Source organism: Oncorhynchus masou, chromosome 11, assembly GCF_036934945.1.
Source record: "Oncorhynchus masou masou isolate Uvic2021 chromosome 11, UVic_Omas_1.1, whole genome shotgun sequence".
NCBI lineage: Eukaryota > Metazoa > Chordata > Actinopteri > Salmoniformes > Salmonidae > Oncorhynchus > Oncorhynchus masou.
In genome coordinates this window covers 38437315-38457094 of record NC_088222.1, presented here as the reverse complement: position 1 = coordinate 38457094, position 19780 = coordinate 38437315, and the positions used below count along the sequence as shown (strand labels likewise).

The 19780-nt window shown below is 44.0% G+C and overlaps 1 protein-coding gene and 1 long non-coding RNA gene across 3 annotated transcripts; one reads left to right on the top strand and one right to left on the bottom strand.

The window, feature by feature from the left end:
* The first annotated feature begins 806 nt into the window (after positions 1-806).
* Positions 807-19188, top strand: LOC135548651 (mitochondrial fission factor homolog B-like). Of its 2 annotated transcripts, XM_064978467.1 has the most exons (7): positions 807-1017; positions 1937-2076; positions 7220-7311; positions 8129-8314; positions 10385-10459; positions 10608-10680; positions 17712-19188. In XM_064978467.1, exons 1-7 carry the CDS (start codon positions 807-809, stop codon positions 17841-17843), a joined length of 909 nt encoding a protein of 302 aa, XP_064834539.1. In that variant the 3' UTR covers positions 17844-19188. The 2 variants fall into 2 exon arrangements, with proteins under 2 accessions (XP_064834539.1, XP_064834540.1); XM_064978468.1 differs by lacking the exon at positions 8129-8314.
* Positions 957-17763, bottom strand: LOC135548652 (uncharacterized). The gene is made up of 3 exons (XR_010456865.1): positions 17679-17763; positions 1931-2033; positions 957-1046 (listed from the first exon to the last, which is right to left on the bottom strand). It is a non-coding gene; the product is annotated as an uncharacterized LOC135548652 (long non-coding RNA).
* Positions 19189-19780: the final 592 nt, after the last annotated feature.

The window sequence follows — 19780 nt, the reverse complement described above, 5'->3', positions numbered from 1 at the left end:
TTGCTAGATATATCTTACATGTATTTTATTTTACTGTAGAAAGTGTGATGACGACAGGGCAATGTTCAAAGTATGATGACGAAAAAAACGATGAATAACGTTAGCCAGCTAAGCGTGCCATGACAAAGTAAATGGTAGGCTATTATCTCAATCAGGGGAGGGTGGAGAACAATCAACACCTTTTTTTGTGTGTGAATTTCAAAAACAAATATTCTGATTTATATCTACACAAAAATCTGCAATTCCCAAAATCGTGTGGATTGTTCTCTACTCTACCCTGATTCAGAACCATTTTCATTGTCATGGCATTCTTGGTTCCATAGAGCAGTTGAAGACAAACTGCACAGACAACCGGTATAGTAAGTTTAAATGTAATTTTATTAAGCATTCTGTGATGTAAGGAAAATGTACATTATTTGCAGGCATTACTTTAAGGCGGTATATACCAATTCATTGTGTATTACAGCCTGATTAATCAGACAACTAGCCACCGAGGTACGCTGTTCTCACATTAATTGAATTGAGTTGCCTGCCATCTGCAATGATTTGACAGGCCGCTAGCCAATTAAACTCAAAGATTTACGATGGAGTTGGGCAGACTGGATTTATGCACCCAAAGAATAACACAAGATAGTTCCAGCTAATCCACACTGCATGAAAATGAACCTACTAACATTTGACTAATCCTGTTGCCTAATCAGCTAACTACATCCAAGTATAGTCTTATAGGGGTAGTATAGGCTTGTCAAAGATGCACTGTGACTTCAGAAGTTGTAACACATTTTGATCTTAAAACAGCAGCTGCCATGGCCTCTTCGGAGTTTCGGGGTGACGTTTCCCAGGTGCGCAGCGGCCGTGACACCATCTTCTCTGAGGCCATCAACCAGAAGATGCGTGTCCCCAACCGGCTGAGAGTGGGGCCAGGCATGGGACAGAGTTGGGAAGAGGAGAGGCAGGAGTGTGCTGACTGTCCCGCTTCTTACAGCATGCACATCCCAGACAGGCTGTCTCTCACAGGTGGGGACATGGCTGGTCTGGAGATGGGCCTATTGATGATAAAGACAAAACAGGAAGCATTTATATGGCTTAAGTTCAAATCAAAATACAATTTTATTTGTCCTGTGCCGAATAGAGCAGGTGTAGACCTTAAAGTTAAATGCTTACTTACAAGCCCTTAATTAGGGATAGGCGGGATGCAAATGTCTCAACTGGCCAATTGCCAGGGAAAATGCAGAGCGCCAGATTCAAATAAAGTACTATAAAATTCAAACTTTCATTAAATCACACATGTAAGATACTCAATTAAAGCTACACTCGTTGTGAATCCAGCCAACATGTCAGATTTTAAAAATGCTTTTCGGCGAAAGCATAAGAAGCTATTATCTGATAGCCTGCACCAGCAGTAAACAAAGGAGTTAGCATGGGGGCTGGTATCTTTTACAATTTTTAGGGTCTTCCTCTGACACCACCTGGTATAGAGGTCCTGGATGGCAGGAAGCTTGGCCCCAGTGACGTTCTGGGCTGTACGCAATACCCTCTGTCGTGCGGTTGGAGGCTGAGCAGTTGCCATACCAGGCTTTGATGCAACCAGTCAGGATGCTCTCAGTGGTGCAGCTCTATAACTTTGAGTATCTGAGAACCCATGCCAAATATTTTGTCTCCTGAGGGCAAATAGGATTTGTTGTGCCCTCTTAACGACTGTCTTGGTGTGTTTGGACCGTGATAGTTTATTGGTGATGTGCACACCAAGGAACTTGAAGTAGAGTTGCGATAGAATGAAGACGGGTCAGAAGAAAAACTCCTTTAGCCACTTAACAATGCTGGTCCAAAATGCTCTGTTTTCTTTTTTTCTTCAGGATTTGAGTCAGATAATGGGATCTGTGTGTGAGTCCCTATCATATCTCAGTGTTCTTATATCTTTGTGACTTACTAATAGATGCCCCGGACATGAGCCCCCATCCACTGTTCACATCATCAAAGCAAGGCTCAGCCCTCCCTCTGGGGCCTGCATGGGAGGCACAGCAGCACAGTGCCTGGAACAGAGAAAGAGACCCCTACATGAGGGAACCAGTGCAGGTATGTGAGAGTGGAGACTGGACCTTTTCTTTGGGAATGAGTTGTCTGACAATAATTGGATAAGTGTAGTGTCACTAATACATTTAGTGTCAAGCCATTGCTCTGTGTCATTCTTTAAAGTGTTCAGAGTCGTGCTTGGGGATAGCATTTGAGGAGATGGAGTTAGCAAAAGATTCAATATGCAGGTACCACCTGGATTGAAACATTCCCAGCATTTTCCATCTGGACCTATCACCATCGAACTCAGGGATGGCCAACTTTGATGGGGGTGGGGGCCACCAAAAAGATTTGGACTCAACACGGGGGGCCGCAGTGGCTTGCGGTTCTGCATACCTATATCTATACCTAAACATTGTCAGCCGGCACTAGCCTTTTGGTGGGCCTAAGCAAAATCCAAAGTTTTAGTTAATTTCATGCAATTGTACACATTTTGCCATCGGGTGGAGAGAAATGTTTGCCTGAGAATGACTAACAAAATCAAGGGAGCCCCCGTTTGGTATTTCAACCATGATTACTACAAGTTTAGCTGGCCTCAAGATCAATTTACAATCTAAAAATGTTTGCTGACATGGGCTAATTGAGTGACTGACATAACAAGAGAAACTGCTGATGCACAACCACATTTCTAAATTGCAGCTTGTGTATTCTGTTCTTTTACCTGACGTAGTCCCACCTCCCCCAAAAGAGATTTGCAGGAATGCAAACTAGTCACCTTTTTGGCGAAATACGCCGTTTTGAATCCAAAATAGGTGACCTGCGTGATTCGTGTAGAATCGTGCAACTGGAATTTGGAAAGTTTGAGGTGAGGGACAAAATGTGGTGGAATAAGTATTGGTAGCATTGTTAAGCATCTTGCTACAGTAGCTGGATAGAATTCTCCGTTAGCTAGCCAGAGATATGTTGAGCCACATTAACCAACATAACTGATCAAATAATTGAGTTTATGGAGTGAAAATTATCTGGCTAATAACGTCAGACAGCTAACGTTACAACATCAGATGAGCTAACGTTAGTAACCTAACCATTCGCTATAGTATTAACTGGTATACAACTCCTTGTCGTTCCTCAAGTTATAACGCGTTAGTTGCTTACTGGACTCTGGCAATCTGTGTGAAATGTTAACAAGTTAACAAACTGTTTTCAAATCAAATTATATTAGTCACATGCGCCGAATACAACAGCAACCAATGAAATGCTTACTTACGAGCCCCTAACTGACAAACAGTTAAAAAAGGATAAGAATAAGAAATAAAAGTAACAAGTAATTAAGGAGCAGCAGTAAAATAACAATAGCGAGACTATATACAGGGGGGGTACCGGTACAGAGTCAATGTGTGGGGGCACCGGTTAGTTAAGGTAATATGTACATGTACGTAGAGTTATTAAAGTGACTGTGCATGGATAACAACAGAGTGCCAGCCGTGTAAAAACAAAAAGGGGGGACACAATGCAAATAGTCTAGGTAGACAGGAGTCTTATGGCTTCGGGTAGAAGCTGTTTAGAAGCCTCTTGGACCTAGACTTGGAGCTCTGGTACCGCTTGCCGTGCGGTAGCAGAGAAAACCGACTATGACTAGGGTGGTTGGAGCTTTGACAATTTTTAGGGCCTTCCTCTGACACCACCTGGTATAGAGGTCCTGGATGGCAGGAAGCTTGGCCCTGTTGGGGTGGTATGCAAATTGGAGTGGGTCTAGGGTTAATGGTGTTGATGTGAGCCATGAGCAGCCTTTCAAAGCACTTCATGGATACAGACGTGAGTGCTATGTGTCGGTAGTTGTTTAGGCAGGTTACCTTAGTGTTCTTGGGCACAGGCACTATGGTGGTTTGCTTAAAACATGTTGGTATTACAGACTCGGACAGGGAGAGGTTGAAAATGTCAGTGAAGACACTTGTCAGTTGGTCAGCGTGTGCTCGCAGTACACGTCCTGGTAATCCGTCTGGCCCTGCGGCCTTGTGAATGTTGATCAGTTTTAACACTCTTACTCACATTTGGGCCGGAGAGCGTGATCAGTCTTTCGGAACAGCTGGTGCTCTCAGCCACGCTCAAGGTCCTAAACGATATCTTAACCGCCATCGATAAGAAACATTACTGTGCAGCCGTGTTCATTGATCTGGCCAAGGCTTTCGACTCTGTCAATCACCACATCCTCATCGGCAGACTCGACAGCCTTGGTTTCTCAAATGATTGCCTCGCCTGGTTCACCAACTACTTCTCTGATAGAGTTCAGTGTGTCAAATCGGAGGGTCTGCTGTCCGGACCTCTGGCAGTCTCTATGGGGGTGCCACAGGGTTCAATTCTTGGACCGACTCTCTTCTCTGTATACATCAATGAGGTCGCTCTTGCTGCTGGTGAGTCTCTGATCCACCTCTACGCAGACGACACCATTCTGTATACCTCTGGCCCTTCTTTGGACACTGTGTTAACAACCCTCCAGGCAAGCGTCAATGCCATACAACTCTCCTTCCGTGGCCTCCAATTGCTCTTAAATACAAGTAAAACTAAATGCATGCTCTTCAACCGATCGCTACCCGCACCTGCCCGCCTGTCCAACATCACTACTCTGGACGGCTCTGATTTAGAATACGTGGACAACTACAAATACTTAGTTGTCTGGTTCGACTGTAAACTCTCCTTCCAGACCCATATCAAATATCACCAATCCAAAGTTAAATCCAGAATTGGCTTCCTATTTCGCAACAAAGCATCCTTCACTCATGCTGCCAAACATACCCTTGTAAAACTGACCATCCTACCAATCCTCGACTTTGGCGATGTCATTTACAAAATAGCCTCCAATACCCTACTCAACAAATTGGATGCAGTCTATCACAGTGCAATCCGTTTTGTCACCAAAGCCCCATATACTACCCACCATTGCGACCTGTACGCTCTCGTTGGCTGACCCTCGCTTCATACTCGTCGCCAAACCCACTGGCTCCATGTCATCTACAAGACCCTGCTAGGTAAAGTCCCCCCTTATCTCAGCTCGCTGGTCACCATAGCATCTCCCACCTGTAGCACACGCTCCAGCAGGTAGATCTCTCTAGTCACCCCCAAAACCAATTCTTTCTTTGGCCGCCTCTCCTTCCAGTTCTCTGCTGCCAATGACTGGAACAATCTACAAAAAGCACTGAAACTGGAAACTCTTATCTCCCTCACTAGCTTTAAGCACCAACTGTCAGAGCAGCTCACAGATTACTGCACCTGTACATAGCCCACCTATATTTTAGCCCAAACAACTACCTCTTTCCCTACTGTATTTAATTAATTAATTTTGCTCCTTTGCACCCTATTATTTTTATTTCTACTTTGCACATTCTTCCATTGCAAATCTACCATTCCAGTGTTTTACTTGCTATATTGTATTTACTTTGCTACCATGGCCTTTTTTTGCCTTTACCTCCCTTATCTCACCTCATTTGCTCACATCGTATATAGACTTGTTTATACGGTATTATTGACTGTATGTTTGTTTTACTCAATGTGTAACTCTGTGTCGTTGTATGTGTCGAACTGCTTTGCTTTATCCTGGCCAGGTCGCAATTGTAAATGAGAACTTGTTCTCAACTTGCCTACCTGGTTAAATAAAGGTGAAATAAATAAATAAATAAATAAATGTTTCAGTGTTATTTGCCTTGAAGGAAGCATAGAAGTAATTTAGCTCATTTGTTAGGTTAGTGTCACTGGGCAGCTCTTGGCTGTGCTTCCCTTTGTAGATTGTAATGGTTTGCCAGCCCTGCCACATCCAACGAGCGTCAGAGCCGGTGTAGTACGATTCGATCTTAGTCCTGTATTGATGCTTTGCCTGTTTGATGGTAAGTCGGAGGGCATAGCAAGCTTCCGGGTTAGAGTCCTGCTCCTTGAAAGCAGCAGCTCTAGCCTTTAGCTCAGTGTGGATGTTGCCTGTAATACATGGCTTCTGGTTGGGGTATGTACGTATGGTCACTTTGGGGACAATGTCATCGATGCACTTATTGATGAAGCCAATGACTGATGTGGTGTACCCCTCAATACCATTGGAGGAATCCCGGATCATATTCCAGTCTGTGCTAGAAAAACAGTCCTGTAGCTTAGCATCTGCTTCATCTGACCACTTTTTTATTGATCTAGTCACTGGTCGCTTCCCGCTTTCATTTTTGATTGTAAGCAGGAATCAGGAGGATAGAATTATGGTCAGATTTGCCAAATGGAGGGTGAGGGAGAGCTTTGTATGCGCCTCTGTACGTGGAGTAAAAGTGAGTTATTTTTTTGGGTTGCACATTTTAACATACTGAAAGAAAGTTGGTAAAACTGATTTAAGTTTCCTTGCATTAAAGTCCCCAGCTACTAAGAGTGCTGCCTCTGGGTGAGCATTTTCTTGTTTGCTTATGGCGGAATACAGCTCATTCAATGCTGTCTTAGTGCCAGCCTCTGTGGTGGTATGTAAATAGCTACGAAAAATACAGATAAATTCTCTAGGCAGGTAGTGTGGTCTACAGTTTATCATGAGATACTCTACCTCAGGCGAGCAATAGCTCGAGACTTCCTTAGATATCGTGCACCAGCTGTTATTTACAAAAATACATAGTCCGCTGCCCCTTGTCTTACCAGGCGCCGCTGTTCTATCCTGCCGGTGCAGCATATAACCCGCCAGCTGTATGTTGATAGTGACGTTGTTCAGTCACGTCAATGAAGCACAAGATATTACAGTTTTGAATGTCCCGTTGGTAGTTTAATCTTCTGTGTGGGTCATCTTTTTTGTTGTCCAAAGATTGCATGTTTGCTAGCAGAAGGAAGGAAGTGGGGGTTTATTCGATCACCTACAAATTCCCTCTACAGTATGTGGTTAATTTTCAGAATGAGAGAATTAGGTGAAACTGAGGCGTTGCTTGTTAAACAAGTGGATTCAGGGATTAAGTGTAGCTGGGCCTGGCTTAAGCTGGAAGCCACTATAGAGTTGAAAGGAACACCATTCACCCTCCCTCTTTTTCAATACAGTGGATAAAACGGGGTATGCCAGGTGTACTTTGCATGTTTCAGTTGGGCCCTCACCAGTTTGCATCCCTGGATTTGGAAATTGATCTGCAGGCCTACCAAAGGGGGCCACCAGTTATCCATCTCTTCCTTATTGAACTCATGTTACTCTTTCTCTCTTCTGTGACAGAGTCCACTGCGTAGGTCCTACAGTGACCAGGCTTTTGGCAGGAGCAACCCTGGCACCCCCACCTGCAAACAGACACCGCACACCCCTATCTCGTAAGTACAAGACACATTGGATTAAACACTTCTTTAACTCCTTTTAAATGTCACCATAGAGATCCATCTCTTTCCTTGGACCAGACTGAGTGGCTTATTACATTTACATTTGTCATTTAGTAGAAGCTCTTATCCAGAGCGACTTACAGGAGCATTTAGGGTTAAGTGCCTTGCTCAAAGGGCACATCGACAGATGTCTCACCTCGTTGGCTCGGGGATTCGAACCAGCGGTCTTCTGATTACTGACCCAACGCTCTTAGCCGCTAGGCTACCTGCCTCTCTGCATGCTCCTCTGCCCAGTGAGGCGGTTACATGTACAACGCTTCCTCAAAAATGGAGAAAAAAAAGCTTTAAAAAAAAAAACACATGACAAAAAGCTCTCAAAAGACATGATGCTGAATGTTTTCAGAACACTTCACATTGAAGCATGATTTTAGTTGGTCTTCATCACTTTGTGGACGAGACAACTCGGCCATATGTAACCAGAGTAGCATAAATTATTTATCAAAATTCTTTCAACACCTGGAACATTTCAGAAAGACACAAAGGGGAAGTTGCATTGTTGGCTTGGGACACTACATTCTATTGACTTTGCGCTGCCTCAGGCCCCATGCAGCGTTGTCCTCCTATTCGTCACCTGTGTTTCCAGCAGAGGGAGACACATTGGTTTCTCTGATCTCTAGCCTCTCCCTACATGTAGGTTATATTGGAGGCAACGTGAAGTTGTGGCGTGGTCACTATGCTTGGTAAGTGTTGTGCCCCTCTGTCTGTCCTGGTGACCCAACCCACCCCCACCCCTCACTTGTGCCTGTTGTAGTTGCGGCGGTGCAGGATGCCCCCCTCAGCGCTCCTCTACTGCTGCTGCAGACACCCTGCCCATGCCCCTGGGGCTCCCTGCCACCCTACCCAGCCTCCTGTCCCCACAGACCATGCTGCAGGCTGCCAAGGAACTGGGCCAGCAGGCCTCACAGTGCCTTCTGCAGACTGTCACTCAGAAATACAGGTTAGGGGTCATACCTTCTCTGACCTGAGTGACCCCCTGCCTACCCAAACCGAAATCTTAACAAATGGCACCTAACCTCCTTCCATTTCTTCCTTGCTTGGGCTTGCATTTATGTCCTTACACTACTAGTTCTAACTTTCTTGGCAAAGCTTTTGCCTCAATAAAGGATTCATTCTTGACTACAGGATCACTTCCTTTACTCACAACTTAGGTTAATCATACTATTTTTATTTGACCTTTTATTTTACTAGGCAAGTCAGTTAAGAACAAATGATTATTTACAATGACGGAACAGTGGGTTAACTGCTCTAACCACTGGACTACCTGCCGCCCCAAGTATACCATGAAATGCTTGCTTATTAGCCCTTTCCAACGATGCAGAGTAAAAAAAATAAGGTATTTTTATTTATTTTACCTTTATTTCACTAGGCAAGTCAGTTAAGAACAAATTCTTATTTTCAATGACGGCCTAGGAACAGTGGGTTAACTGCCTGTTCAGGGGCAGAATGACAGATTTGTACCTTGTCAGCTCGGCGGATTGAATTTGTAACCTTCCGGTTACTAGTCCAACACTCTAACCACTAGGCTACCCTGCCACCCCGGTAGATATGGACGTAAAGTGACTAGCAATAAAATGGTGTCTGTATTTACAGTACCAGTCAAAAGTTGACACCTACTCATTCAAGGGTTTTTCTTAAATTCTTTTATTTTCTACATTGTAGAATAGTGAAGACATCAAAACTATGAAATAATACATATGGAATCATGTAGTAACCAAAAACTATAAAATATATTTTTGATTGAACACTTATTTGGTTACTACATCATTCCATATGTGCTATTTCATAGTTTTGATGTTGTCACTATTCTACAATGTAGAAAAAGAAAAAAAACTGGAATGAGTAGGTGTCAACTTTTGACTGGTTCTTAATATTTTGTACACTATACACAGTACATCATCCTAATATTGAGTTGGCCCCCCAGTTTTGCCCTCAGAACAGCCTCAATTTGTCAGGACATGGACTCTATAAGGTGTCAAGCGTTCCACAGGGATACTGGCCCGTGTTGACTCCAAAGCTTCCCACAGCTGTCAAGTTGGCTGAATGTCCCTTGTGTGGTGGACCATTCTTGATACACACGGGAAACTGTTGAGTGTGAAAAACCCAGCAGCGTTGCAGTTCTTGACACAAACTGGTGAGCCTGGCACTTACTACCATACCTCGTTCAAAGGCACGCCAATATTTTGTCTTGCCCATTCACCCTCTGAATGACACACATACACAATCCGTCTCAAGGCTTAACAATCCTTCTTTAACCTGTCTCCTCTCCTTCATCTACACTGATTGAAGTGGATTTAACAGGTGACATGAATATGGGATCATAGCTTGTGTCATGGAAAGAGCACAGTCTATGTCTAGGGTGGCTGGAGTCTTTGACAATTTTTCAGACCTTGTTCTTACCCCGCCTGATATTAGAGGTCCTGGAAGGCAAGGGAGCTCTGCCCCAGTGATGTACAGGGCCGTCCGCACCACCCTCTGTAGCGCTTTGCGGTCGAGGGAGGTGCATTTGCCATAGCAAGCGGTGATGCAGCCAGTCAAGGTGCTCTTGAGGGTCCAGCTGTAGCGCTTATTGAGAATCCAAGGGCCCATGCCAAATCTTTTCAGCCACCTGAGGGGGAAGAGGTGCTGTCGTGCCCATTTCATTAATATGCGGGTCTGTGTGGACCATGTTAAGTCCTCAGTGATGAACTGTCCCGTCCCTCTGCACTCTAAACTCTGCATGCTGCTTCTCCCTGCTTTGCTCTTGCTTCGGGTAGAACTTGCCAGTTGGCACACATCTTGGATCAGCCCATTGTACCCTAATCCTAACCTTAGCCTTTACAGGCAACAATGGAAAACTGATCTTAGATCAGCATCCATGGGACAACTTCATCTTACTACTGCTTTGTGCTGTCTTTTGTTGCCCACTTCTGGTTGTTTTTCCTCATGCTGGATCCTTCCCTGTTGTTCTTCTATCTGCCTTGTGTTGAAAGCCCCTTTGCAGACTGTGGTCTCTCTCCCTGGTTTAAAGGTTCAGCTCTCCTGAACACCCAACTACTGCTGTGGTTGAGGAGCCCCCTGTGTATGTCGAAACAGCCAGGAAAAGGTGACAAGTTCTGGCAAACCATTGGCATTTCCTATTATTGGGCTTGTTTTGTGGTACCAACAACACTTTTCTGAAGCCTAAAGCATTGAAGTGTGGGTGTGTGTGCATATGCACCATTTACCTTTATCCCTGTTTGTGTGGTTGGCAGTGCCATGCGGGACTCCTGGATGAGCCCAGATGAGGGATGTGCAGCTGTGGAATTCATCGTACTTAGGAGACAGGTAAGCAGGCTAATAACCCCTCTCGTGGGGTGAAAAGAGACAATAATGAGCTACTTTCGCCTTCCATTGAACGTCTGAATGACACTGTCTGATTGACACCTGCATGTGAACTAGTCTACCTTATAGGATAATGCAAAATCAATATAATATAAATTGACGTGGAAAGTTAAGGGGAAGCTATAGAGACAGCTGTGATATAGGCCTAGGCTATATGAAGATGAAATTGACATCCATTTGAAAATAGAAGACAGGCTATGGACAGATTGAGTGCATATCAGCCATTGATACATTTTAGTGAAGCAGTCGGTGGTTATGTTAATAAATAACATTACCTTTATTTATAAATAAATAAAAGGTAATGTTGACACTGGGCCATTTTTATTTGATTAATTATTTTATCTAAGAGTAGTCTATACTCTGGCGGATATTTCACTGTTTTTTTGTCTTTCGCGCATCTCGACAGACAACTTGCCTATCTCTTCCCCCTCTCTCTTAAACGAGTAGCATATAAACTCAGCAAAAAAAGAAACGTTCCTTTTTCAGGACCCTGTCTTTTCAAAGATAATTAGGAAAAATCCAAATAACTTCACAGATCTTCATTGTAAACACTGTTTCCCATGCTCGTTCAATAATGAACTATAAACAACTAATTAACAATTAGCGTGAACGTGCCTTAGGCATGCTGCATGAGGACTGCAGATGTGGCCAGGGCAATAAATTGCAATGTCCATACTGTGAGACGCCTGAGACAGGATGGACAGCTGATCGTCCTCGCAGTGGCAGACCACGTGTAACAACACCTGCACAGGGTCAGTACATCCGAACATCACACCTGCGGAACAGGATGGCAACAACAACTGCCCAAGTTACACCAGGAATGCAAAATTCTTCCATCAGTGTTCAGACTGTCCGCAATAGGCTAAGAGAGGCTGGACTGAGGGTTTATTTACTGTAGGCCTGTTGTAAGGCAGGTCCTCACCAGACATCACCGGCAACAACGTCGCCTATGGGCATAAACCCACCGTCGCTGGACCAGACAGGACTGGCAAAAAGTGTTCTTCATTGACTAGTCGCAGTTTTGTCTCACCGGGGGTGATGGTCGGATTCATACTTATCGTTGAAGGAATGAGTGTTACACTGAGGCCTGTACTCTGGAGCAGGACCGATTTGGAGGTGGTGGGTCCGTCATGGTCTAGGGGCTTTGTGTCACAGCATCATCAGAATGAGCTTGTTGTCATTGCAGGCAATCTCAACGCTGTGCGTTACAGGGAAGACATCCTCCTCCCTCATGAGCTACCCTTCCTGCAGGCTCATCCTGACATGACCTTCCAGCATAACAATACCATCAGCCATACTGCTCGTTCTGTGCGTGATTTCCTGCAAGACAGGAATGTCAGTGTTCTGCCATGGCTAGCGAAGAGCCCGGATCTCAATCCCATTGAGCACGTCTGGGACCTGTTGGATCGGAGGGTGAGGGCTAGGACCATTCCCTTTGACAGCTCTTTGGTCTTGGCCATAGTGGAGTTTGGAGTGTGACTGTTTGAGGTTATGGACAGGTGTCTTTTATACTGATAACAAGTTCAAACAAGTGCCATTAATACAGGTAGAGTGGAGGACAGAGGAGCCTCTTAAAGAAGTTACATGTCTGTGAGAGACAGAGATCTTGCTTGTTTGTAGGTGACCAAATACTTATTTTCCACCATAACTTGCAAATAAATTCATTAAAAATCCTACAATGTGATTTTCTGGATTTTTTTTCTCTCATTTTGTCTGTCATAGTTGAAGTGTACCTATGATGAAAATTATAGGCCTCATCTTTTTAAGTGGGAGAACTTGCACAATTGGTGGCTGACTAAATATTTTTTTGCCCCACTGTATATATCTCTTTATCAGTCAAAGGTTTGGACGCCTACTCATTTTTACTATTTTCTACATTGTAGAATAATGGCAAAGACATCAATTCTATGGAATCATGTATTAACCAAAAAAATGTTAAACAAATCCAAATATATTCAGCCTCAGAAATTGCAGCACAAATAAATGCTTCAGAGTTCAAGTATCAGACACATCTCAACATCAACTGTTCAGAGGAGACTGCATGAATCAGGCCTTCATGGTCAAATTGCTGCAAAGAAACCACTACTAAAGGACTCGCTTGGGCCAAGAACACGAGCAATGAACATTAGACCGGTGGAAATTTGTCCTTTTGGTCTGATGAGTCCAAATGTGAGATTTTGGGTTCTAACTGCCGTGTCTTTGTGAGATGCAGAGTAGGTGAACGGATGATCTCGAGTGGTTCCCACCGTGAAGCATGGAGGTGGTGGTGTGATGCTGCTTTGCTGGTGACACTGATTTATTTAGAATTCAAGGCACACTTAACCAGCATGGCTACCGCAGCATTCTGCAGTGATACGCCATCCCGTCTGGTTTGCACTTAGTGGGACCATCATTTGTTTTTCAATAGCTGTTTGACCAAGAATGAGAGTGATGGAGTGCTGCATCAGATGACCTGGCCTCCACAGTCACCCGACCTCAAGCCAATTGAGATGGTTTGGGATGAGTAGGACCGCAGAGTGCTCAGCAAATGTGGGAACTCCTTCAAGGCTGTTTGAAAAACATTCCAGGTGAAGCTGGTTGAGAGAATGCAAAGCTGTCAGCAAGGCATAGGGTGGCTACTTTCAAGATTCTCAAATATAAAATATATTTTGATTTGTTTAGCACTTTTTTGGGGGGGGGGGGTTACTTAGTTAGGGTCCTGTGTGGCTCAGTCGGTAGAGCATGGCGCTTGCAACGCCAAGCGTCGTGGGTTAGATTCCCGCTGGGACCACCCATATGTAAAAGTAGTGGCCCCAGCCGACTTGTAAGTCGCTTTGGACAAAAGCGTCTGCTAAATGGGATATATTATATTATTATTAGTTATTGCATAGTTTGTCTTCACTATAATTCTACAATGTAGAAAATAGTAAAAATAAAGAAAAACCCTTGCATGAGTCCAAACTTTTGACTGGTACTCTGAGTTACACTTCATATAAGGAAATTAGTCAATTGAAATACATTCATTAGGCCTTGATCTGTGGCTTTCACATGACTGGGAATACAGTTATGCATCTGTTGGTCAATGATGCCTTAAAAAAAAGTAGGAGCTTGGATCAGATAACCACTCTGTATCTGGTGTGACCACCATTTGCTTAATGCAGCATGACACATCTCCTTTGCATAGAGTTGAACATGCTGTTGATTGTGGCCTGTGGAATGTTGTCCCAGTCCTCTTCAATGGCTGTGCGAAGTTGCTGGATTTTAGCAGGAACTGGAACATGTGGTTGTACACGTCGATCCAGAGCATCCCAAACTTGCTCAAAGGGTGACATGTCTGCGTATAGAGGCCATGGAAGAACTGGGACATTTTAAGCTTCCAAGAAGTGTGTGCAGATACTTGTGACATGGGGCCATGCATTATGCTGAAACATGAGGTGATAGCGGGAGATTTAACGGCATGACAATGGCCCTCAGGATCTGGTCACTGTATCTATGTGCATTGAATTTGCCATCAATGAAATGCAATTGTAAGTTGACCATGACTTGTGTCTGCCCATACCATAACCCCACTGCCAACATGGGTCCATCTGGTCACAATGTAGACGTCAGCAAACGACTTGTCCGCAAGACGCCATACATGTGGCCTGCGGTTGTGAGGCTGGTTGGACGTACTGCCAAATTCTCTAAAATGACGGGAGGCGGGTTATGGTAGAGAAATGGCCATTATAATTCTTTGGCAAAAGCTCTGGTGGACATTCCTGCAGTCAGCATGCCAATTGCACCCTCCCTCAACATGAGCCATCTGTAGCATTGAGTTCTTTCACAAAACTGACATTTTTGTGGCATTTTGTCCCCAGAACAAGGTGCACCTGTGTAATGATCATGCTGTTTAATCAGTTTATTGATATGCCACACCTGTCAGGTGGGTGGATTATCGTGGCAAAAGAGAAATACTCACTAATAGGGATGTACAGAAATTTGAACAAAATCTGAGATTAAGTTTTTTATGAGTATGGAACATTTCTGGGATCTTTTTCAGCTCATGAAACATAGGACCAACACTTTACATAGTGTTGACATTTTTGTTCCGTGTAGTTTGAAACTTTTGAGCAATTTAAAAAGCATTGATCAATCCTCTTGCTTGCTGAATTGCAATAAAATAGGTCAGTGTTGGCAATGAACTGGCAGGGAAGTTTGAATGGCGAAAGTGACATGTAGCTCTGGTGTAATGTAATCACAAAGGCTAAATTAATACACTGCTCAAAAAAATAAAGGGAACACTAAAATAACACATCCTGGATTTGAATGAAATGTTCTTTTTAAATACTTCTTTATTTACATAATTGTGTGATTTTGTCAGCACATTCAACTATCAATGGAAATCAAATTTATCAACCCATGGAGGTCTGGATTTGGAGTCGCACTCAAAATTAAAGTGGAAAACCACACTGATCCAACTTTGATGTAATGTCCTTAAAACAAGTCAAAATGAGGCTCAGTAGTGTGTGTGGCCTCCACGTGCCTGTATGACCTCCCTACAACGCCTGGGCATGCTCCTGATGTGGCGGCTGGTCTCCTGAGGGATCTCCTACCAGACCTGGACTAAAGCATCCGCCAACTCCTGGACAGTCTGTGGTGCAACGTGGCGTTGGTGGATGGAGCGAGACATGATGTCCCAGATGTGCTCAATTGGATTCAGGTCTGGGGAACGGGCGGGCCAGTCCATAGCATCAATACCTTCCTCTTGCAGGAACTGTTGACACACTCCAGCCACATGAGGTCTAGCATTGTCTTGCATTAGGAGGAGGCCAACCACATTAGGAGGAGGCCAACCGCACCAGCATATGGTCTCACAAGGGGTCTGAGGATCTCATCTCGGTACCTAAAGGCAGTCAGGCTACCTCTGGCGAGCACATGGAGGGTTGTGCGGCCCCCCAAAGAAATGCCACCCCATACCATGACTGACCCACCGCCAAACCGGTCATGCTGGAGGATGTTGCAGGCAGCAGAACGTTCTCCACGGTGTCTCCAGACTGTCACATGTGCTCAGTGTGAACCTGCTTTCATCTGTGAAGAGCACAGGGCGCCAGTGGCAAATTTGCCAATCTTGGTGTTTTCTGGCAAATGCCAAACGTCCTGCACTGTGTTGGGCTGTAAGCACAACCCCCACCTGTGGACGTCGGGCCCTCATGGAGTCTGTTTCTGACCGTTTGAGCAGACACATGCACATTTGTGGCCTGCTGGAGGTCATTTTGCAGGGCTCTGGCAGTGCTCCTCCTGCTCCTCCTTGCACAAAGGTGGAGGTAGCGGTCCTGTTGCTGGGTTGTTGCCCTCCTACGGCCTCCTCCACGTCTCCTGATGTACTGGCCTGTCTCCTGGTAGCGCCTCCATGCTCTCGACACTACGCTGACAGACACAGCAAACCTTCTTGCCACAGCTCGCATTGATGTGCCATCCTGGATGAGCTGCACTACCTGAGCCACTTGTGTGGGTTGTAGACTCCGTCTCATGCTACCACTAGAGTGAAAGCACCGCCAGCATTCAAGTGACCAAAACATCAGCCAGGAAGCATAGGAACTGAAAAGTGGTCTGGTCACCACCTGCAGAACCACTCCTTTATTGGGGGTGTCTTGCTAATTGCCTATAATTTCCACCTGTTGTCTATTCCATTTGCACAACAGCATGTGAAATTTATTGTCAATCAGTGTTGCTTCCTAAGTGGACAGTTTGATTTCACAGAAGTGTGATTGACTTGGAGTTACATTGTGTTCCCTTTTATTTTTTTGAGCAGTGTACATTGCTGCACTGATGCATTGTAAAAAAAACAACAACAAAAAACAGGCAAATGTATTTCTTCATTCACACAACAAACTCAGACCTGTCAGTGGCAGGCTACCCTGTATTTTGTTGTATAAAAAATATTCTGCCAATGTATCCAGTCATGAAATGTTTATATAGGCCTATATTAATTCATGATAGTATCTTATGGTGCTGGTAAGACATTAGGGGACTTGGTGAGTGACATCAGTAACATCTTTAGGCTTAATTTAGGCCTGAATCTCTCGCAATAAACCTGTTTACTGTTAGTGCGGCCTTACACCGAACCCAATCCGGCTGCGCGCATGCGCTATCGTGCATACATTTATTTTGTCTCCCTACACAAAATGCGATCACGACACGCAGGTTAAAATATCAAAACAAAGTCTGGACCAATGACATTAATTTGGGGACAGGTCGAAAAGCATTAAACATGTATGGCAATTTTGCCAGTTAGCTTGCACGTGTTAGCTAATTTGTCCTATTTAGCTAGCTTGCTGTTGCTAGCTCATTTGTCCTGGGATATAAACATTGAGTTGTTGTTTTACCTGAAATGCACAAGCTCCTCTACTTCGCCAATTAATCCACACAAAACGGCCAACCGAATCGTTTCTAGTCATTCCAGGCTTTTTCATCTTTGAACTTATATGGGGATTGGCATCTAAACTTTCATAGTATTACCACGACTACCGGCAAAACAGTTTGTCTTTCAATCACCCACGTTGTTATAGCCAATGAGGAGATGGCACGTGGGTTCCTGCTTCTATAAACTGATGAGGAAATGGGAGAGGCAGGACTTTCAGCGTGATCTGCGTCAGAAATAGAAGGGACTTCTATTTTAGCCCTTGGCATCGCAGACGCTCGCAATAATTGAATAACATGGATTTCTAAATGTATTTTGCGACGCTCGCACACGCAACGTGTCTGGTCTGGTCAAAATGTTATGCTTTTGTTCCATCAATGCCATTATGATAGTGTAGCCTGTGTTCAACCAGTAGATGGAGCCATAACTTCTGGCCATTGAGCCACTAATGTTATGGATTCTTGTATGTTGCATTTCTGTAAGATGTCCTTTTTTGAGTCTGAGGCCATCTTTACACTATGACAAATGTTGTGTATAAACAAAAAATAAATCTGTCACTTACAGTATAACAGATCAGCGCCTTTCTCGTGTCCAGGTGGTGAAGATGAGTCGTCGTCTGGCGGGTCTGGAGAAGCAGAACGCTGAACACAGACAGACTGAGCTGGTGCTCTTCTCCCTGCTCCTTTCTGCCTGCCTGCTCAACGGATGGCTCTGGATACGCAGATAACAGACACACGTCACTCAAATAGCCCACTCATCTGCTCTGCAACGCTACTTTGCTCAACTCTGCATTACACATCTACTCAGCTGGGTAGTTTGTCAGTGCACTTATTCTTACACACATGTTGGTGTTCGATGTTGAGCATGTATAGATTGCAATGGCCCATCTCCTTTCTTCCAAGGCCAGGGCCCAGATTCACTAAACACTGCTTACGCAAAAACTTAAGGTTCTTAAGAAGAAAAATACGTTCATCAGATAGTTTAAGTGCAATTCCTCAACAATCTTCTTACAAATCTTAATTGCTTGGCAATGGCAATCATGTTAGCATGATTACTGCTCTAAAACATGTTATTGGGTTTAAAATTATCAATACTGAAACTTTCAGATGAAGTTTGTGTGAATTAAACTGCTTTCATGAGCTTTTTCTCGCAATGCCAAGAGTTTAGCTAACTTGGAATTAAGAACCAAATTTCTTCTTAAGGAGAAAGGGCAAGAACATGTCCAATAACCTTTTGAGGAATAACAACTTTGCTTAACTTTCTTCAAGGCTATAGTTAAGGCTTTGTGAATCTGGGCCCAGGAGAGGAAGCTATTTCAGCAACTGTTAAGGTAGGGCCTTAGGACTATGATGATAAAATGATGTTGAGCATTAGTGGTTGTGCATAGGTCACAAATATGGACTAAGTTGATTGTCAAGATGGATGCTGGCATATTTCAACATTATCAGGGATTGATCCATTTCATGTTTGCCTAAAGGATTGGCCATCTGTGACTTGAACAGCTCGTGCTTACCATGGTTGGAGGTGGTGATAGGAAGTGATAGTGTTACTGCGGAGGCTTCTATATTGTTGTCGTTGAGATGGATAATCAGATTTACGTCATAGGTCTGTCAAAACACAGCTTGTGTAAACTTAACATTTCAATCTAGTTGTTAACCACTGGTGGTGAAATGCCATGAGTCAGTTGGTAACTGGTCCAAAGTATCTAGTATACTATTATGGTATGATTTACTTGGAACTTTTCAGACTTAGAGAAGCCTAAATTGTAATCCGTTTCAGACAGGACATGTGTAATAAGGTCCTTCTGTAAGGCCTCTATTTAATCAAGACTAAAGTGAGACATGTCTGCGTTTGAATGCCTGTGACATGAAGTGCTTTGAAGTTGGCTGCCTCAGTGGCTTTGATCTTTTCCAGACCAGTTTATAATATGAAATGATATGTTTCTCTGAAGTCAAATGACATTAACCATGAATGTAAATTGAACACTAATTTATTACATGGGGTTTCTTGTTCTTTTTCCATTTTTGAAGTTGTACTGGGTTTGCAAAAAATGAAATATAATGTTGAGTGAGGTTTGTTTTGTCCGTTGGGTCTTTCACCTGCTTGAACCTCGTCTGGGGCCGTATTCATTACGTCGATTCTGTTGCAAACGGAACAGAAGTGTTTTTTCCATTGGAATACTTCCGTTTGCTGTTAGGGTACGCATGTTTACTCCAATGGTTTGACATTTGAGTCGTTATTTCTAACATCGATAGTGCCTACACTTTCTTGCGCCGTTTTGAACTTCTAACACAGTAGGTATAATAAGGGAGTGGTTTGACACACGAGCAACTGCTCACACCGCTGAAACATCTGGGTGGTATTCATTATGCAGATTCTGATGCATGGGATTTGTCAGGTGTGGTTTCATTGCATTCAATGGCAACAAGCTGCTTCTGGATTTGACAGCTCAAATGCCGTTCCACCAAGACACTGCATTTCAATCCAATTGAATCTAGCCCTTAGATATCAAATAAGTCATCTCGTTCCACTGCATGTTCCCCCTCTAATCAGGGACTGATTTCGACCTGGGACAACAGGTGGGCACAATTATCAGGTAGGACAGAACTAACAGGGCGGTGGGAGGCTCTTCATGGAGGGTGTGACGTAAGCAAATACATTGAA

What these genes read in the sequence shown, in the direction of transcription:
- LOC135548651 (XM_064978467.1), top strand. Translation starts at nt 807, where the DNA reads ATGGCCTCTTCGGAGTTTCGGGGTGACGTTTCCCAGGTGCGCAGCGGC. An exon ending in ACTGTCACTCAGAAATACAG is followed by an intron (nt 8,315 to 10,384) that starts GTTAGGGGTCAT and finishes CCTGGTTTAAAG; the next exon opens with GTTCAGCTCTCCTGAACACC. An exon ending in TCATCGTACTTAGGAGACAG is followed by an intron (nt 10,681 to 17,711) that starts GTAAGCAGGCTA and finishes TCTCGTGTCCAG; the next exon opens with GTGGTGAAGATGAGTCGTCG.